The sequence below is a fragment of the Rhea americana genome, unplaced genomic scaffold, assembly GCF_003343005.1.
Source record: "Rhea americana isolate MKP2758 unplaced genomic scaffold, rheAme1 scaffold_190, whole genome shotgun sequence".
NCBI lineage: Eukaryota > Metazoa > Chordata > Aves > Rheiformes > Rheidae > Rhea > Rhea americana.
Genome location: NW_028186039.1, coordinates 571491 through 597598, shown reverse-complemented (window position 1 = coordinate 597598; position 26108 = coordinate 571491). Strand labels below are relative to the sequence as shown.

Here is a 26108-nt window from a genome sequence, read left to right as displayed (position 1 = left end):
TTTTGGTGACACAGAATACAATTTTATTCTCAAAGACAAAGTGTGCTGTTGTACTTCTGCTGTCTCTTGGCCATGCTCTGCTATTGGCTTATTTGTAACATAAAATATTGGAGATGCTCATGTTTGCTAAATAGCTGCCTCACTTGCTTCATGGGTGGCTACATCTCAGTGGAGCACAGAAGTATCTCTTTCCTTCCTCAGCATAGCGTGCAAGACTCAACATAAGATGCTTGAGATCCTCAGCTGACAGATGTCAGGAATGATTAGTCTGATTATCTGTGGTAGTTCAGTGCCCATCTCAAAACGGCCCTGCTCACTTCCCTTATCAAATTGGAAATAACGTAAGGAGGTGTGTTACAAACAAATCAGTATTTACAAGGGTCTAGATCCCTATTCCCTCAGAAGGAAGGTCTGGGATAACTTGCCTAACACCACATGGAAGACCAAGACAACCATAAGCAGGTATACATATATAAAATGTACAGTGGCCACATAGACACATTTGCACCTCAAAGGAAATAGCTACAGTTGAGACTGCAGGAAACAAGTGATCAGATTTCAAAACTTTGTAGTGCTAGGTATCTACCTAACTTGCTAGTAAAAGTAGAAGGAAATTTTCAAAGGTGGATTGAATGAGATGGTGCAGCAATTGTTTGTGATATTTTTTCATTCTATTTGGCGCAAGAAATGCAAAATTGTTCTTATATTCTGTGTTACATGTTAGGGAAAGAAAAATCTCTCAGTAGTTTTTGCTTTGTTGTACATTTTTTCCTCTCACTTTCTTCAGCTTTTCTAATGTAGCCACCAGCATTGAAGTGCTGAGCTGAAGTACAGGCATGAATTTAGTAAGCAGAAAATCCCAAGCCTCTCTACAGGGATTATACAATTCCTGCTTTCAAAGCAGGCTGAGATAAGGCAGTGTAAAGAAAGCCCTGAATCTGCCTAAATGCTCTCCATCTGGTTTTCAGTCTGTGGATTCTTGCAAGTTCTGGAGTACTTCTAAGATATCGCCAAAAAGTATCCAAGAAAAATAAGCCCATTACCAGTAAGCTTAAATTCACTGTGAAGGAGCCTGAACCTCTGTAAGAAAACTATTGGGAGAGGCCACAAATTATTTGAAGTTGAAAACCATTGCTCTGCATTACACAACATACGGTGGTGCAGCTGTTCTGGGAACAAGAGCAGTGAATTGTTGGTCCAACTTTGCTGTTAAGAGGCAAACCAATTCAGAGTCAGACCTCCAGTGAGTCTGCATGGACTTGATTCAAAATATTTACTCCAAAAATTCAAGGTATGTAGTGATGTGTGAAAAGGAGCTAACATAGGGGGCTGCAAGCTTATAAAAATCTGTTCGTCTGTATTGAACATTAAAGGACTCCCTGATATTCCATCTACAGGCACCTGCAAACACTACATTAGGCTGGCTGTATTAATTATTGATTATGCAAGAGGCAAAGAATAAACCTGGGGAAGAAATGGAGATGAAGATGACAGTAGCATCAGCAGCTGTTTGTTCCTCTCATTGTTTCCTTTGCTAAAGTTCCTGCTCATTAGAATGAAGATGCTGGCTAAAATTTGGCTTTTGAAATGACTGAAATTATTAACAGGATTGCGGAAAGAGAAGTGTGTGCCCTGCCTTTCTGTAACAATGACTGAGCTGCTTGCAATTCAATTATTGAAAAAGAAAAATGAGCAGGCTATATGGTTGCTTTTTTTAACCACTCTTGTGTTGTCCAGGGTAGGGAATGCAGAGAGTTTACTCAGCAGTGTGTATACAGTGGTCCCACTCTGGGGGCCATTTCAGAATATGCACATCACTTCTGTTGATATGTCTAAAGCCTTGTTCAGTGAACACACCATCTGGGAGTTGCTACAGTATTGTGGCTCCTGCAGCATCCTCGCTCCTGGGGTCCTTCAGGCCAATGATGAAACTGTTGGTTCTCCTGGCCCCATGAACTAGGGAGACCACTTTGACTTTATCCACTTGATGGCCCCTGGCTACAAGAAGTTCAATATCTTCTTGAGAAAATTCACCTGTAGGGATTTTAAAAGAGGAGTTTGTAACCGAAATCACCATTATTTGTGATACAGATAAAATTCTCTCCTAAATCCTTTGAGGTTTCCAGTGTAAAGGGAACTGCCTGCTGATGTTTCCCAGATAGGGTGAGCCAAATGGCCGAAGCGAATCAGCACTGACTAGCCCTAAGGAGAAGACATTCAGGTCTCAGCAGCAAAGAAAGTGATCATAACTGTGTTCAGAGGCTCTGTGCAGCAGGGGAAAATAAGGAGTTACAGAAGGTCACTTAAAGATGTGAAAGATCCTCCTCTTTGGAAAAAAAGGRAAATGTTGTTGGCATCTATTTTCATTTTCTATTCACAGAACAGTAGGCAGTCTCTGTTCTGAAGAGCTTAGTTGCAAACAATAGTATTAATAAACATTAAATCAAAGTAAGGTGCGAGGCAGCTCAAAAGAGATGATAGTAAAACAAGTTGCCAAATGACAAACTAAATTAAAGTGTGATAAGCCTCCCAACTTCCCTTGCACGTCATTCTCGTTCTTTCAGCCATCTGCCTTTGGTTTCTTGATCTTCTGGTTTATTTTGTTTATTTTATTTGGTGCTTTATAATTTCCATATGAATAGAATTCTGAGGATATGAAACTGGGGATGCAGTTGGATGAACTATTCAGACACACAAAAATTCCCATAGTAATTTAAGCTATGTACATTGCAGATTTCTCTTAACATATGTTTTGTTAATGACAAATATCCAAACACACAAATTAGGACCTACAAATGCTTTTTCAGTTTTGAATTTGTTTTAACTAGTTTAATTAATTAGTTAAACTAAATTCATTCATTTTAATTTAATTCTAATTTGCAAGCCTGCATGTCATACTCAACATACATTTTTAAGCTTTTCTCTGAAATGGCAAGGCCTAGAAACTTAGGCTATTTTATCTGAAATTAGAACCAAATTTCACTTACAGTTGCTCTACTAAAATATTGGACTTTGTGAAAATAGTCCAAGACTTTCAAAAACAAGGACAAGAGCTGCCAGTTCAGTCTCCAGAGTGTCAGCATTGATGTGGATTTCTAGCACTGCCAAGCAAAAAGCCATGTCATAAGCCTTGTCTTCTCTAGCTGGGTGGCATTAGAAATAAGGGATGGAAAGTGAAAGAAAAAGCATTTTTGGCAGTGGTAGTACCTGGAGTTTACACTGCCTGCATGCTCTATATAAAGATCTGCCTGCTTTCAGGGTCTGTCTGGGTAAAGATGTGGGTGTGATCTTGTTTATTTGGATATCTTCAGGGACATAGTTGTCAGATCACCAAAAGGTTTTAAGGACAAAACTGCTATCAAGAGGTGAGCTGGGACAGAGATGTCATTGAAGAGAAGCAGCTTTTCGTCTGCTCCAAAACACTCTGCACCCACTGGGTCATTGCTAGAAGATGATGAGCAGTGTGCTGGGCTGTGCCACAGTTTCACAGCAGTGTGCTAAGAAAATCCTGCTACTTTTCTAAACATGCTAGATTTGAGGCTACCCCATACGCAGTTTCCATACTCACTGTCAACCTGCAAAGTGTTGGACTGAAGCTGTGGATGAAGTCGACCAAGTGACAAACTTTCGCTCAGATTCTTGTTAAATGTTAAAACATTTAGTAAAACCTGCAAGAGAATAAAAAAATCCCCAGGAATAACAAAGTGATGAGAATGCGAGACACAAAATTCCTGCGCACCCCCTCATCAGTGGCTTCAACATCTGCAGAGGTAGCAGGCAAAGAAGAATTGAATGTTTTACCAAACTGCATGAATTAAATGCAGGGCTTCACACATACAAAGAGACCCTTGAAATACTGCCTTTATATTGTTCTTGGGAAAAAGGTACTTTTTCAGGATTGTGTGGGCTTTTTGTTACATAGTTCCTGATGAATTAAGAGAGTTGTATGTCTGGAAGTTGACGTCATATCTAAAAAGGTATTTGTTACAGCCAAAAGAACAGCACATGGTCTCTCCAAACAGAGCATTAGGAAGCAATGGTTGGCTTTAATTTTGCTCTGGCTGATGCCTTCCAAGAGGTAAAGGAGAATGAGAGGCAGCTTCCATTTTGCCTTTGTTTTTAATAATTTGGTGCTGTTGTGCATACAGCCAAGCAATTGGCAAGTAGTTCATTTCATTACAAATCATAAATTAGGAGGAGCAATTTATAGAGAGTTCTGAGTAGGGAGGAGTTCAGTCAGGAATGGGCTAAAAGGAGCTTTTCATAGGGAAAAGGGCTAAAGGGCTGCCAGCCTCCTGCAATTCTGTAAGTGCAAAGAGCTCCTTTTCTCCAAATGATCCTTAAGATGAACTTTGAACAGGTATTGCTATGACACAAAATCATTACGGAATTTATCAAGATCTTTTTCCTCTACAATTATGAGCCATACCATCAGGAAAGGTGCAAACTCTGTCTTAGCAAAAGAAGTAAACCAGCAGTTAAGTAGCTGAAGGGAGGGTGTTGAGAGGATAGGATAAGAGGCAATGGGCACAAACTGAAACACAAGAAGTTCCATCTGAACATTAGGAAAAACTTCTTTATTGTGAGGGTAGCAGAGCACTGGAACAGATTATCTAGAGAGGTGGTAGAGTCTCCTTCCTGGAGGTATTCAAAAGCCATCTGGACACAATCCTTGGAAACGTGCTCTAGGTGACTCTACTTGAGCAGGGAAATTGGACTAGATGATCTGCAGAGGTCCCTTCTAACCTCAACCGTTCTGTGATTCTGTGATAGTTCTTAGAGATTTAAATGACTAGATGTGTGGAATTGGTGGCAACAACTGATAATCCTATGGCCATCAGTTTCTGCCAATGCCTGGGATATTAAAAATGGAAATCATGTGTTGCAGGAGGGGACCCTATTCAGCGCTGAGAGGCGCACCCTCAACAGGAACTCCAGGAGGGCTAATGCCTGGACACCGCTCAACACTGACCTGAACGATGCTGCTCAAGGCTTTGTCTCCGTTGTTGGCTCCCAGACAAAGGTACGTCCCGCACATCCCCTCTGACGGTCTCACAATAGTGGGCAACAAAAAAGACAGGGGCCGTTTCTGAGGCTGCATAATGTTTTCCTGCAGTTGAAGAAAAGACACCCCAAAACAATTCAATCACTGACCAAAGTTTATTTGTGCTCAAGTTGCTCATATTGCCTTGTTTCTCTTTCCACTTGAGCCAACTAGATTCTAACTGTGTTCTTTTTTACAAGGCTACCATTCACGCTGCTATGAAAATATGCTCTGATGTTAACAGAATCTGGCAGTTTTCTTGCCATTGCTCCCAAAGCCCTTTTACAGAGAATATACAGTGAGCCATTCACCACTTCTGAAGTGCCATGCTTTCAAAGCAAAGTGGCATGGTTTTTCAGTGCATGGCAAGAAGGAACTACAAGGCAGCACTGCAGAACACCAGTAGCTATCTGTAATCATTTCTTTCTAAGACTTGAAGGTTTTTCTTCCCCTGTCAATTATTTTTAAGCATACAGAGCAGCAAATCATAAAAATGTCTTCTTAATTCAATTCCACAGAAAAGGTTGGTTGCTTTAAAGTGTTGCTGGACTAGAGGAAGAATATATACCTGAGAAGTGCAGCTGTATTATGCTGTTTGATTACACTGCATTATGGTGATAATTGGTACACATGAAGCCTTCTCTTTAATCTATTTTGGTGGCTTATATAAGGAAAAGCAGGAGCTTTTCTATAAACAGTCCTCTCTAAGTTATTAATAAGGCATTAAATAGCCTCACTGTTGTGGAGATGAGAATAACATTAATAAAAATAATACAGACAATTCAAATAAAATTTTGTCATGTTATTCATTACCGGTCTGGGAATGGAGTGGTTCATTGTTCTATTTTGCCAGTAGAAGTCCAACATCTGACTGTTCAGAAGGATACCAGAAGGCGATATTATTCCACTGCCAAATGGACGGTTCAAGGAACTGAAAAGAAACCCAAGGGAATTTCATCAAAATTTTCCCAGTGATTTGCTGTACACCTCAAGGCTTTCAGTGCTTTAATTTTCTTGACAGAGAATCTTCAGCAGGTTTTTAGGGCTGGCTAGATGTGAATAAAGAAAGGTCTCTACGCATTTAGGAGCAGGAACCATGTGGGCCATAGAGGCTCAGTCCTTGCCTTTGTTTAAGGATACCCGTGTAGGTGATGGATTATGTCAGTATCCATGTCCCGGTCACTCCTTGAGCTCAGGTATCACCTCTTCTCTAGGGAGCAGACTCAGGCTACTCCAGAGATGTTTGCACTGTGCAAGGGCTGTGGGCAGAGCTGGTAAGATTGCACAGGCAGAGCAGCACCACAAGGCCTTCCCAGCTCACACACCTCCACCTCATCTTCCCCATTCTTCCTGTTCCAGGGCTCACTTGAACAGGGCAGGCCTGGTTGCCTTTACCTTCCTGCCCCATGAGCAGCTGAGGAATGTGGGAGTGCAGCTGATGTTGTCCTGTGATTTTAAACCATTTTTACTTTAAAGATAAATACAAAATCTCCTCTGGAAATGCAAATCTTGTCTAGAAAACACAACCTCTCATAATAAGATTGTTTCTCTTACTTTTTGAGGCTCCTTGAGAAGCAGACCATGGACTACAGGCTGAAAGCCACAGTCCTAGGCTAACTTAATTCTGAGAGGGAAACCCGACAACCCATATTAATGAGTTCCAGATCTGGTCTCATGCTTTCATGCTGAATGTATGTTCTTCTCCCTGCTCCCTCCCTCTGAACCTGTTATGGAGAGAAATAAATCCTTTACCTTACAGCTGCAACAATGAAATCATCAGGTCCCATGACAAGGACCTGGCTAGCAGATGGTCCGCTTTCCACAGAGAAGTGAGGCATGCGGAGATCAGAAGAGAACGACTGGGAGTCATTAATCAGCTGACGCAGGGAATTAGCTTCTGATTTACTTCAGTGATGAGAGAGGGAAAGAGGAAAGAGAGCAATGAGTTTAGAAAGCTGAACACTTTTCAGTCTCTTGTTTGGAGTATATCTACACAGCTACTGGCTGTTGATCCCTAAAAGGGCTCATACTGACAAGAGGGAACTCCTCTGGATCATCAAATAGAAGGAAATGAGATGTCTCATTACAAGAGAGGGAATACCATAGACCTTCCAGGCATTATCTGTGGTGCTGAACTCACCCCTCACTGAGAAGAGGTACTAGAACCTAGCTGAGTGCTGGTCTTTCTGAGGGCAGAGGAGGGCAAGTTAAATTCAGGTTTGTGCCAACAACCGTGGCTAAAAATGGCTCTGAGGTAAAGGCTGGGCTGAAATCCCAAAGAAAAGCAAGATACTGCAGTCACAGCCATGAACACATGGAGAGCTATTTGTTTGACCAGCTGAGAAGTAATATTTAGAGGAATGAGAAAGTGGGAGGAACCCTCAGGATTGAGCTAGTTGCAGGAARCCTCTGTGCTAGGAAATCCCCAGAGCCTTCTGGGGTCAGCTGTGATGCTTTGGAAGAGTGAGCCCTAGGAGGACCCTCAAGGACTGGTCTTTCCTCAGTAAAAGAGATGGTAGAAAAAAAAATAAGTTTTTCCTGTGCAAGGAAAAGAACAAATCAAGGAATGATATCCAAAACACAGGCTGTTGCAACTATGAATGTGGCTGTCAGACTCAGACTTACCTGAGCATGCCTTCTGCAACATGAGTGACGGACACATCATCAGTTGGGTCTCCCAAGTTGCTAGCTAGACTCAGGGCTATTTTTAATGTCTAAATCAAACACACAGAGAAAAAGAGCAATGTTTAGGTGGCCCTGGTAATACCACTTTCTGTTCTTCACACAGGAAAAGGTATCTGCTCTCCCAGCATGTTGGCTAAAGCCTATGAAACAAAATGTCTAAAAGCCTGGTTCTGGGAATATCTCAGTGAAAAGGGTTACCGGGCATGGATATTGTGACACAAGTCCATCAGGTTTTGCATGGCAAATTTTGTGCTGGGGGAGCAGGATTTGTACATGTGCTGTCCAAGGTGAAACATGCCTAACAGTAGTTGTCCAGCTGACTGAGCCCAGCTCAGTGGTTCAGCTACACTGCCATCTGGGAAACAGGGTCACCAGGATGCCTCTTTCTTTTTTCTATTCCCAAGTGCTCACTAAAACAGCAGAAATCCAACAGAATCGCAATGGGAATGGATTTGCCCATGTCTCCAGAATACAGCTCCAGTGGCATACTACCATAGCTGAGCAGAAAGACACTGTTCTCCTCACCAACTAATGTTATCCTTCTATCTAGCTGTAAGTCACCCAAAAGCTTTGAATAGAAAATGTTGATTCCAGGATGCTTTGGGAATGACACTTTTAAAGAGGATGAGATCTGTTTTTTTTCATAAATACAGAATCCTGTCAGCCTCAGCCAGGCTGTTAGACATCAGGAAAGAAGATGTGACTGCAAGAGACACAGTTTATCCAGCCCTAGTTTTGGACTGAATAGCCAATTTTCACAAATGGCACACAGGGCATAGTACAGGATGACTGCTCAGACCTTGTATAAATGTATGTTTTGTTCCATCCCCCTAGCAGCTGGGATTTGACTCTAGTTGACTAGCAGCTTTGGGCCAGGACAGAGACATACCCAAAGGACAGCCATGAGAAGAAATGTGCTCTTCAATCAAACCACCATGTGCCTAGTAGAAACACATTAGGTTCTTTCAGTTTTTAGTTCATGCCATTTTCGTTCAAGGTTCAAGTCAGCATATAATCCTCCAGGTAGATAGCCAGACATTAATTCTGTTTTGATATGTGCCATGCATGAAGAACCTCTCCTTAAGTGTTATCATTTATTTTCTGATGTACAACTTAAGACATGATTAACTTCTGGAGAAGGTGGCTATTTCCGTGAAACAGTCTCCTGGCCACCATTAGTAGTTTGAGGAGGATTTAGAGAAGCCTGGTAGCCAGGGATGAGCACCATCGAAACAAGCAGAGCATGTGTCCACCTCACAAGCCCAGGTTAAGGACATCTTGGTCATTGCTATCCCAGGGCTGAACTATTTGGTGCTGACCTTCTAGCACTGAATCTCAGCCATGTGTTCAGGCTTGTGATCATAAGCAATCAAGATGATTTGAATTCTGCTTCTGAAGTGGCTGCTCCTTATTCAAAGGTTGCTGTTCCTCAGCTAGGACATGCTACCAACTGGGGAAAGAACTTAGCCCGATGCAAACACAGAACACAACTTATTCATTTAAGGACCCGCAAAGGGGCCTCAATGAAAATAGTTTAGCTGAATCAACTTTCTCAGTCTTTGCACAGCTCTAGGATCAATTCTTGTTGCAATAGTTCTAGTTGTTATGCCTTTGCTGAGGGGCAATAACTTATGAGCACCCAGTGGCCCCGCTGCTACAGGGATGTGATCCTTGCTTAAAATTCACAACTCTTAAAGCCCAGATGTGGACCTGTTAACAACATAACTGTGCTTACAGAGCAGGAAACTGAGCACTTGCTTGTCTTCCTAGAAACTTGCAATATTTTGGTAGGGCTGTTTACTGACATAAATACTGCATAAATCATGATCTGGACCCCTGAGATGATGAAGTTAGCTAAAAGGTAAAGTTTTTAAAAAATATATAAAGTCTTAGGTTAGTTTTCCTTGTTATCTCCAATTGTGGCTTTTTGGCTGCAGCAGCCACACATTGCTGCCTCTCCTGCCAGGGCCCTCACAATGCTCTAGTGCTGCCCTGGCTGCTGTGGCATAAGAGGTGAAGGAAATAAATAGGACTATTCTCAGCTGCTGTGGGATCATTCCGTAGAGATGATCCATAGAAGATAAGGACAAAAGGCACAGCTGTTTCTTCCTGAAAAAGTGCTGCTTGAGCAAGAAAGAGATCAGCCAGGGAGGAGATTCCGGCCTCTGCAGATACCTGAGGCAGCAGCACAGCTCAGATTTACGCCTAAGCTGTCTATTTGCTCATTCTCCTCTGGGAATTGCCTACAAACAGTTTTGTACAACCAATGAATCAATAAATTCTCTAGTAGCACAAGTTCAGCCAAATGTTTAACCTACTCTTACCTCTGTCATCCAGTGCAAGGTATCCCCCCTGGATACTTGATTTGTGATGTTAAAGCCCTCTAGGATATTCAGTGCAGTGATTAGTGCAGGGCCTGCATGTGGAGGTGGGGGACAGAAAACAAGATGACCTGTGAAGGGAAGAAGAGAGGAATGAAGCTACTTTGGCCAGATGCTGTCTAATTATAATATTTTCCCATAAGCTATTGTCCTTGAGGATGTGGAAAGCTTTCCAGACTTTGCGAGATGATGAAAAACAATATGATTTGAAGAGATTTTCCCAAAACCTTCATACTATGTCATTCTGTTTATTTATGATGGACAAAAAAAGCCCAAATGTGGGGATTTTTTGCATCTGAAATTCAGCTCTTTTTGGTTGGCTGCAGGTTTCTGGACTGCGGTATGGATAAATGGAGGTTAAATGGGTTTATAACATTACAGGTATCAGGAGTGTGAATACAGTGATTTTGATAGAAGAATGACATTTAGAAGACTTTCTGCATAAAGCAGGTTTTTCTCCTTTGCAGATCAACTTTGAGAGCTGCCTGCAGACATAGTCACTAGCGTATGGTCCGATTTATATCTAGGTATTGTATCAGCATATGTTTATGTTGCATCTTTAGATAGTAACATTATAGCAAAACACCATCAGTCACTCTCAAGGGAGGAAAAAAAGCCCATTTCAAAAATGGACCTAACTARCTAACAAAAACCTCCCTAACTGACTGTGATGCATCAATGTCAAACTCACTGGAGGGCTCTTCAGCAGGCACTGTTACAGAGCTCAGTGCAGCTTTGGGCTTGTTAGGAACCACTCAGTGCAGCACTTGCTTGTTAGGCACTGCTACGACCTCTATCTGGAGCTGCATGGCAGTAGGACAGATAGCACTATTTACCTCGATATACTGTGTGGACTGGATTCTCCACCTTGGCACTGTAATTACTGAAGTCTTCCTCCATTAAGACCCCTCCATAGTTGTGGACCTGGATAGGAGGGCAAAGCAGATCATATTGAGAAAGCTGGATCACGGAATTCCTCCTGCCAGCCTGGGTGAACAAATGCTGTGTTATTAAAAATCTGTGCTTTCATGACACAAAGCCTTGAAGACCTGGCTCACCACCACTGTCAAGATATGCAGATCCCCTCTGAAAGCTCCTCTGCACCACAGGTGCCCTGAAAAAGTTTTGCCTACCTGTAAGGATGGAAAATAGCACTGCCTTGCAGCCTTGGCTCCCAGTGGATGGCAAGGATGAGTATGTTAAAAGTTATGAAGCCTGTGAGTATTGACGGGATAAAAGGTACTATTGATCCATAAGCAAAGGACTGTGGGCATAGTAGGTTCCCTATCACTAGAAATCTTTAGCTCAGGATTCTGACTCTATTTTTAAGAATTTCAGGTGAAAGGGGATCTGCTATACCCTTGGCCTTTCTCTAAGACTTTCCTAGAGTTGTAATTTAGTGGGCTTGATAACTTTCATCTATAGAGTAATTCGCTCCACTGTTGGTTTTCTGAGGCAGAGTCTTGATGGAGATGAAGTAGAAGCCATCATAACTCTGATTTGCTAGTCTTAAAAATCCCTGAAATAGATGTCATGTGACTTCCCCCATCAGTGTACAGGTGCTACCATGCTGGCTCTTTCACCCAGGAAAACCACACAGAGGCCTGCAAGAAGTTCTGGTGGGGTGAGTTGCTGCTGGCATGAGTCCTCTGGAATTCCATCCAAAAATGGGAAAAAACAAATAACCTTTATGTGTTTTGGTTTCCAAACTAACTTAGCACAAAAACACTGTCTCTGGCAGAAGCTGGTGAAACACAGGAACAGGAAAGCTAATGCATTAAAAGGGAGGGCACATCAGCAGAGTTGAGTCAGGCATGGCACCTGTATGCTGCAGCACTTATTCAATGCCTATTTCAGTGTGCCAGATCACCCCAAAATGGCAGAAGGCTCTCGCCTGGGATCCCTTCTCTCTTCTGAAAGCAGTCCTAGGGAAAAGACCTGGTTGGGCACAACAGCTGATATTAGCAGGCAGGTGTCCACGCCAGAGGAGCTGGCTCCCTGGAGCTATGCCAGGGGAAAGCCTGACTGAAGCAGCTGGGAGTGAAGCAGCTGGGAGTGGGGCAGGAGGAGTCGGAAGGTACAGAAAGGGGAGAAACCTCTGTCAGCCACACATTGCAGACTTCCTGAATAGCACTTTCCTAGAAGGTGTTTGGAGATTTACATCATTTCACTGCTTTAATTGTCCTGCCTTTGCTGGAACAATAAACCCTGTGAAGCTGATGTGGGAAGCCAGAGAGCAAACTCTACTTTGCAGCCAAACCTGTAATTGCACACTCAAGCCCAGGGCTTGCCGGTGCCTTTTGTGTAGCAATACCAGGCCTTTCTCCTCCGTAGAGAGCTTGTTCCCCTCTACAAGCAGCCATCAGATTGGGGAGGACTGAGTGATAATCAGGGATTTAACTGTGGAGATGCACCACGAGCTTGGGACTTTTCCCCAGGATTGCTTTGAACTACTGCTGTACAAACAGCAGCTTTCCACATGTGTGATGGTGTTTCAGGGGTGCTAGTAAAATAAATATTATCATGGGAAGGACATAATGTTTCCAGTCTTAAGGCAGAGCTCTGTATTCAGCAGCGAAGTCTGAACACATGACACAGGAACAAAGTGGTGTTTGGACAGAGCCTCTTTCCACATTTGCTCCTTTTCCTCATTCTCCACATTCACCACAGTCTCTGCTGTAGTGCAGGTGAATTGCAGGAAAAAGTTTCCAAACACAGAGCTTGCAAATGTCTAAGACTTCAGCCATTCAGATTACTAATGACATGTTAAAAGACGCATCAGGTTAACCAAGGTAGTAGGGGAAAAACTGTGCCACCAAGCACTGTGACGGCAGCTGCACAGGTATAAAAGTAGTTTTCCAGTATAATTTATATGACAGTGGGACTTAGTATGCTAGTAAATATTCATGCCACTGCCACTATGCCACCAATATTTCTTTTACCGGAACAGTTACTTTGTTAGCATTTTTTCTGGACCACTCCTAATAGCAGGAGTTAAATAAGGGCAATGCTCAGTGTGTCCAAGTCAGTCTGATCCTCTCCTCACAGTTCAGCCTTTCTGATGTCAGTGGAGGATGGTGGTACGTGTGGAACCAGGCACTGTAAATGAGAGATAATTTTTGCTGACTGGAGTGTGCATGATGTGCCTATGGCAATGCAAAGAAGCTGCATTGAGACCCAGGACTCTTGATTCCTCTTCTGGCCAGGAAATAATCTCTGTCCGTATCAGTCACTCTGGACTGCAGGAGCCTCCTGACACCTCAGGGGTGGCTCCTGATGCAGGTGTGCCAATGAGCACAAGCTAGTGCTGACACCGCTTTGAGGAGTGAATCACACACAGAGTGCCAGCACTCTCTGGGCATGTTTTGACAGCCAAATCCTGGCTGTGATGCTTCTCTTCATTGAAAAGAGGCCTCAAGGGCAAGAAGGTGGTAATAAAATTTCACCCTGCTTCAAATTCTGGCATGAAACCTGCCTTTGCACCTCAGGTATATGGTGATTGAGATATCTGTACACTGATCACTCGCATGCAAGACGTATTGGCAGGGAGAGAGCTGAATAGGTGGTGGAGGGTGGATCACTGATGTCCCTTCTGGGGACAGTCCTGACAGCCAGTGGAAAAGGCAGGCTGGCTGGAAAGGAGAGAGAAAAGAGCTGCAGTGATAATGCAAATGTTAAAATGATTCTGTCACAAAAGCAGGACTGTTTATGGGGGTTTCCATCTTGTAAGTTCACTCACAAATCTGAAATAACATCACTACTTATGGAGATGTCCTGTAAAAGGCAGCAGTGATGCAGCCCATGGGTTGAACTGACTCAAAAGCCTATACCATTTAATAGAGGGGGAGTATTTATTTAAGTTAGAAGGCAGTATACTTACTCCAGTTTTATTTTTAAGCCATCTTCTTGGAGTCAGTAACTCACAAAGTCCCATTAACAACAATAAAAAAAATTGCTTCCCACCAATGGGATGTCTGTCCTATGGGGAAGCAGGGGCTGTCATTAACACTACTTTTGATACAGCCCAGAGGGTGTTTTGAAATTGAGATTTTTTTTTTTCTCTCCATCAGAAAAGGCAGTCTGTCCTGATTATACAGGAAAGCACAGGTTTCACTTCTGTAGACTGTAGAAATGACCTGTGTGTGACTGCAGTGACATAGACAGGAAGAAAAAAGGAGGCTCCATGTATTTGTCCCTATCATTGAAGTGGCAACTGGCTGTGGCTTATCTCTATATGCTTGTCCCATTTTAAGCAGATGATAAAGCAGGTAACATCTTTCTAGGCTGGTCTGTGCTGTGCCATATTCAGAGGCAGAGATAAGGACAGGTGTGGCTCACCTCAGAGATTATCTCCTGTGTCAAGTTTCCACTGTAGAAAGCTGATGCTCCTTCTGCTCCCACCAGCTCCAGAACAGCTGCAAGGTCCGGTCGCCTCACGAACATGCCAGGCAGTAAGGGCTGGCCATCTGGCAGGAAGGTCTCCCGAAATTTGTCAGAGTAGTTCAGATCTTTCAGTTCACTTACAGCTTTAGCTGCAGGCAAGAAGGAGAAGAGCAGTATCTCAGGAAAGGGGGGAAGGACATCTGACTACTTGGAATAATTGTGCACTTGATAAGGAAATCTGGGAATTGCTGCTATCTGTTGCCCTATTTCAAAACTAGGAGCCCAGATCACAAGGTGGCCAGATCGTGTTCTCTGGGAAGGAAATTAAGTGCTCAGCTGCCTGTTCAGCTCGTGTATTGCATGCATGTAAAGCCTGACTGGGCAGAGAGTGCAGAAAAGGGAGAACAAGGGTCTACCCTAATGCCATGTAGAGAGCCTTTAGTAAAGCCAGCATGGTAGCCCTCACCTCTTGTCCCAGCTTAGTGCTAGAGCATGGTCCAGGCTGTGGCCATAACAGTAGACTGCCATCCCCTGGCTAGCCCTTGCCATCTGCTCACCTTGCTCTACTGTGACCTGGAAAGGGCTCCTGTTTTCTTGTGATCATGGTCTCCTGTTGCCTCACTCAGCTCCTGACACTATGCGTCTCTATGTCAGAAGAACCCTAATTTCCAGCAAATAACCATCTACCTCCTGCCAGACATGTCACAAGCTCTCTTCTCCCACTTCAGCACAATAAAGATGAATAAGGACCCTTGGCTCCTCTTCATTTACTCACCCAAATCATGTGTGACATTGAACCCATCCTGGGCGACGCTAGCAACAAGGCCCAACAGCTCGAGCCACGGGAGTCTGCCAAAGAATAAAACAAGGAGAAATCTGTCTTGGAAGGGCATGCAGCAGGGCAGCACTGGTTGGGGGGAGCAAGCACAGGGCTTGGCTGTGCTGTAAGTGTGTTCTTGCAACACCAGACTGTGGGCAAGCTGCAGCCCAGACCATCAAAATGAGCACTGAGCTTTTGGTGAGCTATTTCTCTTCATCAAGATCATCTCAGTGATCTACAATGTGCCCCAGAGAGAAATGTCAATAAAATGACGGGGGAGAGGGGCATCTCTGAAGTAGAATTTTGAGTCAGACCACAAGCCTAAGCAAGTCATTTGAACTCTTCCTCTCACTTGTTAGAAAATGTTTGCAACAATTTTTGCTTTTTGGATAAAATCAAAGCTGAAAATTATCACTTTTTAAGTAGTGGTTCATTTTTCAGTTGTAATCAACTTTCTTTTCTTACCGAAGACAAGAAGGAAAAAAGAGAATGAGAGATAAAGATGAAAACTCTCAATTTTAGATATTATTCACTTTTCAATTCATTAGTGAAAACCCCCAAAACTTGACAAAACTGAATTCTTTCTTTTAAATAAAGCAACAAAAAATGAACATTTTTTTTTTTTTACCTCCAAGCACCCCTTAGCTAATGGTTATGACTGATAGATGAGTCTGTGGTCCAATGGCAAGTGGTCATGTGCTCCCAGCTCTCCCGCAAGGACCACATAGGGCAAATTGTCCAACCACTGCAGCATGATGCCAGCTCGCCTGCACCAGTCAAGTTGTCTTACCTCCCATATAATTGGTGTGCCTGATGCATTCCTTGTATCATGCCTGGCACCCCCACGAGGAGACCTGGCTGTAAAAAGGGAAGGACAAAGAGTACAATTTCCTTCCTATAAGTACACATTCCCCAATTGCAAGTCAACGAATTAGCAGAAAGGAGATGAAAATCATGCTCACGTGGAAGATGCTTGCATGGTCTTTAGGAGAAGGGAAGAGGCTGAGTGAAATCAGGAAAAATAACTTAGCAGACAAACAGAGGACTTTTGCTCCCTGCTAGGACTCTTGTTCTTCTGGCATCTCACTGCTGGAGGGAGATATTTTACTCACTTCACTTGCCTTACTGGGGCTGTTTACTTCCCAGAGCCCTGCAGGCTTCAGGCATTTCAGAAGTGCCACAGGAGTATTCCCCTGGGGCTCCTCAGGTCCTCAGGACCAGAGACCTTTTGCCACAGGAGATGCTACCTGCTGCCTGGGGGAAACATGAGGGTGAGGTTTCCTCTCATCTCCTGGTGCACAACAAATACCCTGCAGAAAGGATATTATTAGAGGAGATGTGGCTTAGCCTGCTTGGCTGCGAGGAGGATGAGTGTAAGACAGTTTGACTCGTGCTGATGTCTGCTCTATGAAAGGTGACTTCTGGCTCTGGGTTCCCCTAACTAATTTCTTTCCCCAAGCCTCTCTTCTCCTCAGCCTGGGAGTTGGGGTGGAATGTGCGCATGGAGAGATAGGAAGCCTGGAGACGTCAGCCAACTACAGCTGCAGAGAAGAAAACCATCCAGACACTGGTCCTCACCCTGGTGTCCAAGGCTTTCTGCAAGCCTTCCTCCTCCGGGATGCCCAGGGGAGCCACTTCACGGAAATCAATCACCTCACTCTTGTTCTTCCGGATGTCATGGACCAGCATCACCCCACCCCTGCAGAGAGATGGTGAGATTAGCCAACCCCTACATGAACAGTCATGCTACTATAAAGCCCAAAAGATCACAGGCCCTGCTGGCACTGGTGCAAAGGAGGGCATTATAGTAAGTTGGTCAGCTCCCTTCAGAGATCCAGGACTCACAGCTCACTAGGAAAGAAAGGCCACGATGCCCATCCTGGCTGCCTTCATGCACAACACAGACTGTTGGGTTCAACATGCCTGGCGTCACTGCAAGCCACAGGTGTTACCACAGGAGCAGAGCCCTTCTTGGATGCTCTCTGCACAAGAGTGGCCCAGACTTAGGCCAAGACATCAGCAGTGTAAGCGGAATGTTTCTGCCCTTTTTGGGGTTGTGGCTGCTTCCAGAGCAGCGAAGGGAGCTCTTCAGGATGACCAAATGACGCCTGGTATCTGGAGCAGGTTGTCCATGGGAATGACTCAAGAAGTGAGGCTGGATCAGTTCTCACCAGCCTGGCCAGCAGGGCCACTGGATCTGTTTCATTTTGAGGCTGGGATTCTGTGGGATTTTCTTTCTAATCCTAGCAATTTTGAACAAGATTAGGTTGGGGGTGGGGGGAGTGTTGCTTACAGTAGAACAATCTCCAGTTCATCTTGAAGCTGTTATCAGGTGACAATGTTTTATGCAACACTCCCAAGACTTCCTGGAGGGCTCGAATGCAAATCTCAGATGGTTCCCAGTCTGGGAAACAAGCACTGGGAGGAGGCAGGGAGCCCACACTGAGGGCTTGCCAGCCCCAAGCAGTGCTCTTATCCAAGCCTTTCCATGCATGCCTCCCTCACCTTTCCCAGTTCCACCAGGAGCCAAGGTCAGACCTCACTCTTCCATTGCACAAAGAGCAGACTTTATAGAGGGAACCATCTGATTTCTAACAACATTTAGACTGAGCCTGGAGTATTGTAAGATCCCTGGCACACCTGCCCAGAGTTCAGATAACCTATGGTCACTTTCTTCTACATTCACAAGCCTAAAGCTTAGATTAGCTTGTTGCTCACTAAAGGAGGCACATGATTACTCTCACTAGGGATCGGCTATGGATCTCTCTGCCCTGCTGTCAGCTCTGGTTCGGTGTCTGCTTATCAGTGACTGGGGGCTTCCTTGTGCTGCTAAGGAGGACATGAAGGCACAAGCTGTAGCTGAACAGAGCCACTTCTGTATGGACACAGTTGGAGATGTGAATCTGGCTGGCCACAGCTGCCATGGAGACACATCAAAGCAGGGGAGAAGGCTTCTGCTGATCTGAGGCTCCCTTGCCCTCTTTCTGTGGGGGCTAGACTTGCTGTGAACACATCCTGTAAGATGSGACTTGGATTAAAAGGAGGGCAAATCTCCACTTAAGTGGAAAAAATCTGTGAGGACATCCGCAGACAACACGAGGCATGCAGAATGCACAGGGGAAGCAGCTAATACTTACCCACCAATCCCTGATGTGTGGGGGTTGACTATTCCTGCACAGAGGGCCGAAGCGATGGCTGCATCTACCGAGGAACCCTGCTTGTTGAGCACCTCTATTCCCAGGGCCGTGCAGCGGGCAGCATCGGTAACCACAGCACCTCGATGGAAGAGCTGCCAGAAGAGGAGAGAAGAGTGGTTGTGCCTGAGGAGAAAGTGCCAGTGCCACTCAAGTCTCAGCTTGGTTCTGTGGGACGATTCAGGTGCTGTGGTTGATGTAGCAGTAATTATGAGGCCAGCTGCTTGGCTCCCACTTACCAGAGCCAAGGCTGTGCCAGGCCTGAGTTTTCAGGTACTTCCAAATGAGGAAGCAACATATCTCTCGGCACAATACCACACCAGGACAACTGTGGCAACTCTGTGTGCCAGCATTTGAGCTGGCACACAGCACATCTGGCTTTCATCATCGCCACAACTGGCATCATCATCACAACTGGCTTTCAAAGGCAGCAGCAGGCGTGCTAAGCTGATTGGTCATGCTCTGCCCTATCCTCCACAACCCAAGAGCAGAGTTGAAATAATCTTCAAGAGTGACAGAGGGGTGGTTTGCCCTCCTTACAGCTGTGGCAGTGCAATCCCCGGAAACAGGAATACACTTGTGCAACTGCTAAAAGCAACAGTCCCACCTCCCGACCACAAGGACATGGCTTGTTCTTGTCCTTGCTTTTTTGCCAGCACCAGTGTTCATGCAGTTGCATGAAGTTAAAAAAGGTTCATTTTCAGCCAAGTTAATTCTCAAACCCAAATTGCTGGCCCTTAGCATGAACCAGGGTAGCCTTGGGAAGAGCTCGGATGGAAGGGTCATGGCAGGCTGGTGGGCAGGACTGGCCTTCCCAGTAGCTGCATCAAAGGGACTGCATTGCACAGCCTCCATTTGTCATTATAACTTTGGCATTATAACTCTGGGTACTCTCAACTGCCCCAAACAGACAAGCAAAAGGACAAGCTACCCCACTGCCAACAGCTTTACTTGCATCTCAGTAAGAGAAGAAAAGAATTAAAACAGTAAAACCCTCTCTTTCTCTGTCTGGACTTGCAGCCAAATCTACCCTGCTGGATGGCATGTGGCAAGGACAAATGTGTCTACTGGATGACCCCTTGTCATGCTCAGGCTACACGACTTTATAGGAAACGTTCTGTAGCATGTTTCCTCTATGGAAAATTTGGTTTCACCACCACGCTACCCTTGCTCTGGAACTTAGCATTGGCCCATGGAGATGATTAGCAGGATGTTCTGCTCTGTTTTCAGACTTTTCCTTGCCTGATCTTGGATGGAAATAGATACTTTTGGAGCTAGGCTCTGACAGACAGATGCATAAAACTTCCTACAAGTGAAGATGTGCAAAAGATGTCTCCTGCTTCAATGAGAATTGCTCTCTGAAAACCTTCACATCTGGCTCAAATCACAGTTGGATACAGAGCAGGGGTTTCTGTGCTCCATCCTGCAGCACCCCCAAACCTGTCAGGCACTGCTACTTGCAGCCCCAGCCACAATGCAGGAGCAAAGAGCCCAGCAGGGCTCTTCTATTTTCAGAGCTAAAGCACAGAGCAGACTGCAAAGCCACTGTTTTGTCTTACCTGTGGGTCCCCAAAATAGATCTGCATGATCAAGGCCACTGTTACCCCTGTGGCAAAGGTTAGGCAGGCGGTGATGATGACGGTTAGCCCATCCTGCCGACAGCTACAGTCTCCGGAGAAAGGGTCCTTGCTTGTCTCCCGGAGAGGGGACACATCCTGGCTGCCCATCTCTGAGGAGGACGAGGGCAGGCGCTGGAGGCGAGCAGACTTCAAGAAGGAGTCTGGATCTTTGTGGGCAGCAGGGAAAAAACAAGTGTTAGTTTATTGAGCAACACTGGGTTCTTGTTGCAGTGTTTACCCAGCACTAATGTTACACTGTGCTGCTTCCAGCAAAGCTATTACCTTCCCTATTGATCTGAGCTCTCAATAGACGTTCTGGCTCAGATGCTGCTCTGGGTCATTTTACTCTTCCCTTCCTTTAGTGCTAGTTATTCCAAGATTAATTTTCCCTGAAGAAGAGTTTAGAAACATGAATTTTGCTCCATTTCAGTAAATTCATCAGCCTACAACAATTACTGCTCCTTTGGATTGTTTCTTACACAGAATTGACTTGCTAACAAGTCTAAGAAATACAGCAGAAGTGAAGGAGAGGAGATTAAGATAAAAAAAAAATGCAGCAGCCTTATTTGGAGCTATACTTGAGCTGAAGCATCTGAGTAAAACAGACTCAAAGCAGAACACGTGACATAGACAGAGGAAATACCTCTATGTAAGCATGACAGAGTGGGGGCAGAATAGAGAGCAAACCTGCAAACTAGAAGGTCTCAGAAGGTCCACCAGATCTTACAGCAGGAAAGGCTCTGCTTTAATTTCTCACATCCTCTGGCTGGCAAGGTCCATGTGAAATCAAGCTGCTTGCTGAACTCCCAGCCTCTGAGATGGCAAATGCAATGGGAGGAAGTCTTGACCGCCCAATGCTTGACATCCACTGGACAGCAAGCAAAGTTCAGTGTAACTAAAAAGTCTCTGTTTTGCTCTGAAATTTATCTCAAATCTCTCTGCTCATTTCAGCTGCTGCTTTCAAGGCAGGAAGGGTCCCTGCTGAGCATTCACTGCCTGCACATGGGTGATGTCAAGCACATGATGCTGCTGGAGCCAGCCGTAGGGCCCAAGGCTGGGTACAGAAGGCTGCTGGAGAGGATAAGCCCATCCCTGCCAGGCACCAAACAGGACTGAGTGACTCAGGATGGCTGGGACCTCCTGACTTAATTTCTCCTGGGCTCCTGAGAGACAATTAGCCCTCCTCAAGGACAGACCATTCCCATTGCCCAAGGGCTGCAGTGCTCTGTGCATCCATGGTGGGAAGAAGAGGGACACTGAGTGGGGGGCTATTACTTTACAGGGAAAAGACAAGGTAGAAAGGACTTCTGCCTCATGGAGACCGACAGGAAATGCTGAATAGTTTTGTGCCTACAGGTTAATCCTGCATGCATGGTCAGGGGACTGTGAACTCCCTGGGATCGACCTCTCTTGCAGTCAGGCTGGGACCCAAACCTGGACCTTCTGAGGCTTTGGCTATAAAAGGTCCAACTGCCAGCTTGCTTTCCAGCCAGAAGACACCCTGAGCAGAGATAATGGAAAGAGCTGCAGATCTCACAGCCTCACATTCACGCCTGTGGCAGCAAGGACACCCGCTCTTTGCAGTGCCTGTCCCTCTGTTCAGGGGGCATTTTCTGGGTTTGGTATAAGTGGTCACCAAGCGAGCAGGAGGAAAACTCTGCAGCCCCAATAATCCCCTTTGCCTCTTTCAATCTCCTGCAGCAGGCAGTATCTCCTGGGGGACTGCCAGCCATGTCCTTGTCAGGACATCAAAAACCTTGGGGTCCAACTCAGACCTTGTGCAGTTCTCCTAGGGCCAGGCAGGGAATTAGTTTTAATTTCAGTGATGCCACAAGTTGAAGTAAATCCCCTACAATTGGGGAATCCCCTTAAGGTGAACCAATCTCATCCATGCTGCAGTGACTCAAGAGCGGGACTGGGAAGGGCTCAAATCTCACAGCCTGGACCTCTGACCATGGCAGCACTCCTGGAGCCTCTCACAGGATGGCCAGGTCTGAGCGAGTGGGGCCTGCAGGGTAGGGGCACTGTTGGGGGGGGGGGAGTCCAGGCCCATTGGAGGTAGTAGGCTGAGATGTCTCCAGCGAGGGCCATGACTAGATTGGTAGTAGATACTTCCGGTGAGTGTGTCATGCACAGTCCCTGACACTGGTGTGGGCACATTTCCCCTTGCAGTTCCACCAGCAGCAGGGAAATAGAGCAAGAACTGACCTGGGATCCTTCACCAACCTCCCCAGGATGGCATCCATCTGCTCTGCCTCAGGCTCCCATAGCACCTGGTGACGGGGGCAATCCAATGTGTCCTTGAGGTCCTGGACTGATCTTTAACCACTCAGAGAGTAGCCATGGGAGAGGGGAAGAAAGGATAGGCCACTGCTCCCTGGATGGCTGCACCTAGCCAGCACAGAAGCCTTACATTGCCATTCGTTCTCTGCAGCAGACTTCCTGCAAGACCTTGGGCAAGTCACTTAGGCTGTTTGCAGCCACTCACACTACACGGGGAACAGGAGCACTGCTGTGATTCTCTGAGTAGCACTGATGATCTCGAGCATGAAGGGCAAGGAGTAGGCTGCTGCATCAACATCCGGATGCCTGTGCCAGGCATCACCGTTCACCCTTCTCTCTTGAAAGAAAAGCTACCAATTGCTATTTGATTTCCATGCTTGGCCAGGAAGGAAACCTGGTTTTGTGTGGGAGGTGGCACTTTGAGGAACCAGGGTCACCTCAGCACTAGAAATACTGTGAAGGGACAGCAGAGAGATTGGAGCTGCTTGTAGGCTCAGGAAGATGCTGCAATCTGGGACCATTTGGCACCTCAGAAGGCTTCTCTTCAGAACCAAGAGCACTAGAATGGACTCCTCTTTTTAATGAAATCTTCCAAATGGCAGAAAACAGAGATCTAGACTCCCATCCCTTTTGGTTTGGCAGGTCATGTGGCATGAAGAAGCATAGATGTCTTTTGCAATAGACACATAATGTTGTATGAGAGTGAATTTCTAGGTGACATGTGGTAGCACAGGAGAGAGGAAGCTCTTCAAACCATCCCACACGTGAGCACACAGGGAAATTACATGACCAAGGACACACACCTGGAAACCCTCGTGCCCCAGCAGGATACTTGAACATCCAAAGCAACATAAAACTGCTTGTGCTGCATATGAGATAAGAGAGGTCTCATGCTTTTGAAGGAACTGTTCCTGCAAAAATGCGTCGTGAGGGGCCTTTGCTTTCTTGGCTCTCGTCGTGAAGGGGTGCTGGAATGGAACAAGATGAAAATGGATGATGGAAACTTTACTCAACAGTCAGAATAGGATGAGGTGAAGGACAAGGTGCAAGCGGGACCTGTTGACATACTGCGTTTGGGCTTGGAGGGTCACCTGGCCAAAGATCTGCCTGGGGGCTGTAAAACAGCCTTCGTGAGCGGCATGCATCTCGTCTCAGACTGCAAAGCTATTGGTCTGCAGAACCAAACTCTGCTCCTTCGGCAGAGAGATTGTAGCAGAAGCAGGTCCCTGGCATCCATCACCGCCACAGGAAGAGAAACAGGCCTTTGGATGAATTAATCCTTGTAGCAGTGAATTACAGTCAGCGGTGTTACACTGGGATAACTTACAGGCAGTTAAAATTGCAAGGTTCAGTTTTCCATCGTGATGGCTTCCTGGGGGATTTTAACACAGGGAAAGGCTACATTACTTGAGGAAACCCAAAATGGAGAGGAGAAAAATGTGATTCTGAACTGTTTACATGGAAGCATTAATTAAAAACAGGCAATTAAAAGGAACACCTGATTTTATTAAAGCTGTGTATTTGACAGGAAAGATCACTAGGTTTTTGCAAAACGTCCTTGTATCTGCAGCTAGTATCCAACCTCCAGATCTGCTCTAATGCCTGTGATTCTTGCCACATCCCAGCAAATTAAGTGAAGGGTGAGGCAGAGTCTGGGGAAAATGAGGATGTGGGATTCCAGCAAACTCCCATTTAGTGAATAAGGCACCAAGGCTAAGACGATGGACGTGAGCACTCAGACCCACTGGAGCTTGTGGCCAAGGTAGACAAATGAGCAGCACTGGTTGCATATGTGCAGTGATGAAGGCTGCAATGTGATAGCGATCTTGAAAAATGAGTAACAGACACAGCTGTGATTTGATGAGAGCCTCCAAGATTTAACAAAGTGAAAGGCTGATGCTTTGTGGAGATGGATGGGGGGGTGGCATTGTCACAGGTGGTCACAGGCTCTGGGCAGGCAGTGGGGCTGGGATACTCCTGGTGCTGCACAGTGCCCAGGCAGTGGTGGCTGGCTCGTCCTCCAGCTCAGCTGGCCTGAGCGTGGCCATACTTGCCGCTGCGTTCCCATAGAGAAGCACAGGAGCCCTGCCTGGACCTCCTGGCTCATGGGCCATGGCTGCTGGCATGTGGCTTACCTATCCCCTCTCTGCAAATTCCCTGGGGACACTGTGATGTGATAGGGCAGGGAAGGAGTTTGGGGGTAGGTTTGGACCTGGTTTACCTGATCTGTTACCCCCTCAAAGTGCCTAAATCCTGAGTGACAGGGGTTGCGGAGCGGTTCCTTTCAGCCCGTGCAGACGTATGAGTGGGAGACAGACCAGCCAGGAACTGCCGCTGGGATGTTTATGGAAAACCAGGATCAGGGGCTTTTGGTGGCTGTGGGGAAGGCAGAGGGATGCGAGGGGCAGTGCCGGAGGGCTCTGGAGCATCACGGTGGGTGTAGGGAGTCTGGAGGATGTGGGGGAGGATCCAGGGAGGGGAGGAGGCAGGGACTGGCGGACAAGCGAGCGGGAGCATGCAGGAGTGAGGGGGCTTGGAGGTGGCAGAGATGGAGCAGGACGTGGAGCCTGGGATGGCAAGTGGGACCAGGGCTGGGCGTCCCCAGGAACGGCCCGGGGAGAGGTGCAGGCTGCATGCAGGGTGAGGCTGGCCGCCTGCCCCCTCTCACCCGTGTCCTGCTCGCCCAGGAATGCATCCTCTTCCTTCCGGGAGCGCAGGCCGGTGTCGGCCGCGCCGCCCGCCTCCTCCTCAGGCAGCCGGGGGAAGCTGGTGATGCTCATGTAGTCCACGGGCGAGTAAGCGCCCAGGGTGCTCTGCTGGCTCGCCTCCTTCTCCGCCACCGCCATGCCGCTCCGCGCCCCGTGCGGATGTGCGGAGCCGGAAGTGACCGAGCGCGACATGCCAGGCATGGCTTGGGACCGCCTCCGCCGCGGGCACCAGGCACCCCGTGCACCATCACCAATGGCAGCCCCGCCACCCCAGCTCCTCCGAAGGAGCCCGGGCAGGCCGCGGGGTCCCGCCGGCACAGCACCACTGGGGCAGCCCAGTGGCCTGCGACCTGGGACCGAGCAGCATCCGGGCTGAGCTGCTCCTCCGGCTGCAGGTGATGTCCCAGAGCCACTCTCCTCCTGGGGCTTTTCTGCTTTGCAGCATGATCTTCCGCATGGAAGAGCTTGAAGGTGTATCCCAGCTCTCAGGGCAGGGCCCGGGCCAGCAACCACCAGTTGTCCTGACCTCTCTGGTTTCAACCCCAGATCTCTTTCTGGTGCTGGGAAAGTTTAGCTGCAGTGGACACATTGCCGCTCTCCCCCAAAAATAAGAATGTTTTAGCTTTTTTCTAGGAAAATAAACAAATGACACCTGATGGGCCCTGCCACGCTGCGCACAAGCTCTCGGCATCCCTCTGCCCAGTGATCCTCTGTGTCCTGAGCCTGCTGCCACGTGGATGGACCCAAGGCCTGCCAAGTCTCCTCCGCTCCATCCGCTCCTGTCCTCCCAAGGGCTCATACATCTCACCACCCAGAATCACTCTGCGGCAGAATTGCTTGCTGCTTGCATGCTAGAGGCCCAGGGAAGGCTCAGCAGTAATTTCCACACATACCCCAGGAGAATATGACCTTCAGATGAGAGACAGGGCAGGTTTGTGGCTATGGCCGTGAAGACACTGCAGCCCACCTTGCCAGCCACTGATGTAGCCAT

General features: G+C 46.6%; 1 protein-coding gene and 1 long non-coding RNA gene across 2 annotated transcripts; both read right to left on the bottom strand.

The window, feature by feature from the left end:
- GGT7 (gamma-glutamyltransferase 7) lies at positions 1-25278 on the bottom strand. Its single transcript, XM_085302610.1, has 15 exons — positions 25078-25278; positions 20067-20293; positions 18451-18602; positions 16892-17012; positions 16104-16171; positions 15269-15342; positions 14449-14642; positions 10947-11034; positions 10054-10181; positions 7670-7758; positions 6797-6949; positions 5858-5975; positions 4973-5110; positions 3569-3668; positions 1-2034 (listed from the first exon to the last, which is right to left on the bottom strand). Exons 1-15 carry the CDS (start codon positions 25253-25255, stop codon positions 1871-1873), a joined length of 1992 nt encoding a protein of 663 aa, XP_085158736.1. The 5' UTR covers positions 25256-25278; the 3' UTR covers positions 1-1870.
- Positions 23895-24774, bottom strand: LOC146597143 (uncharacterized). Its single transcript, XR_014895563.1, has 2 exons — positions 24631-24774; positions 23895-24234 (listed from the first exon to the last, which is right to left on the bottom strand). It is a non-coding gene; the product is annotated as an uncharacterized LOC146597143 (long non-coding RNA).
- Positions 25279-26108: the final 830 nt, after the last annotated feature.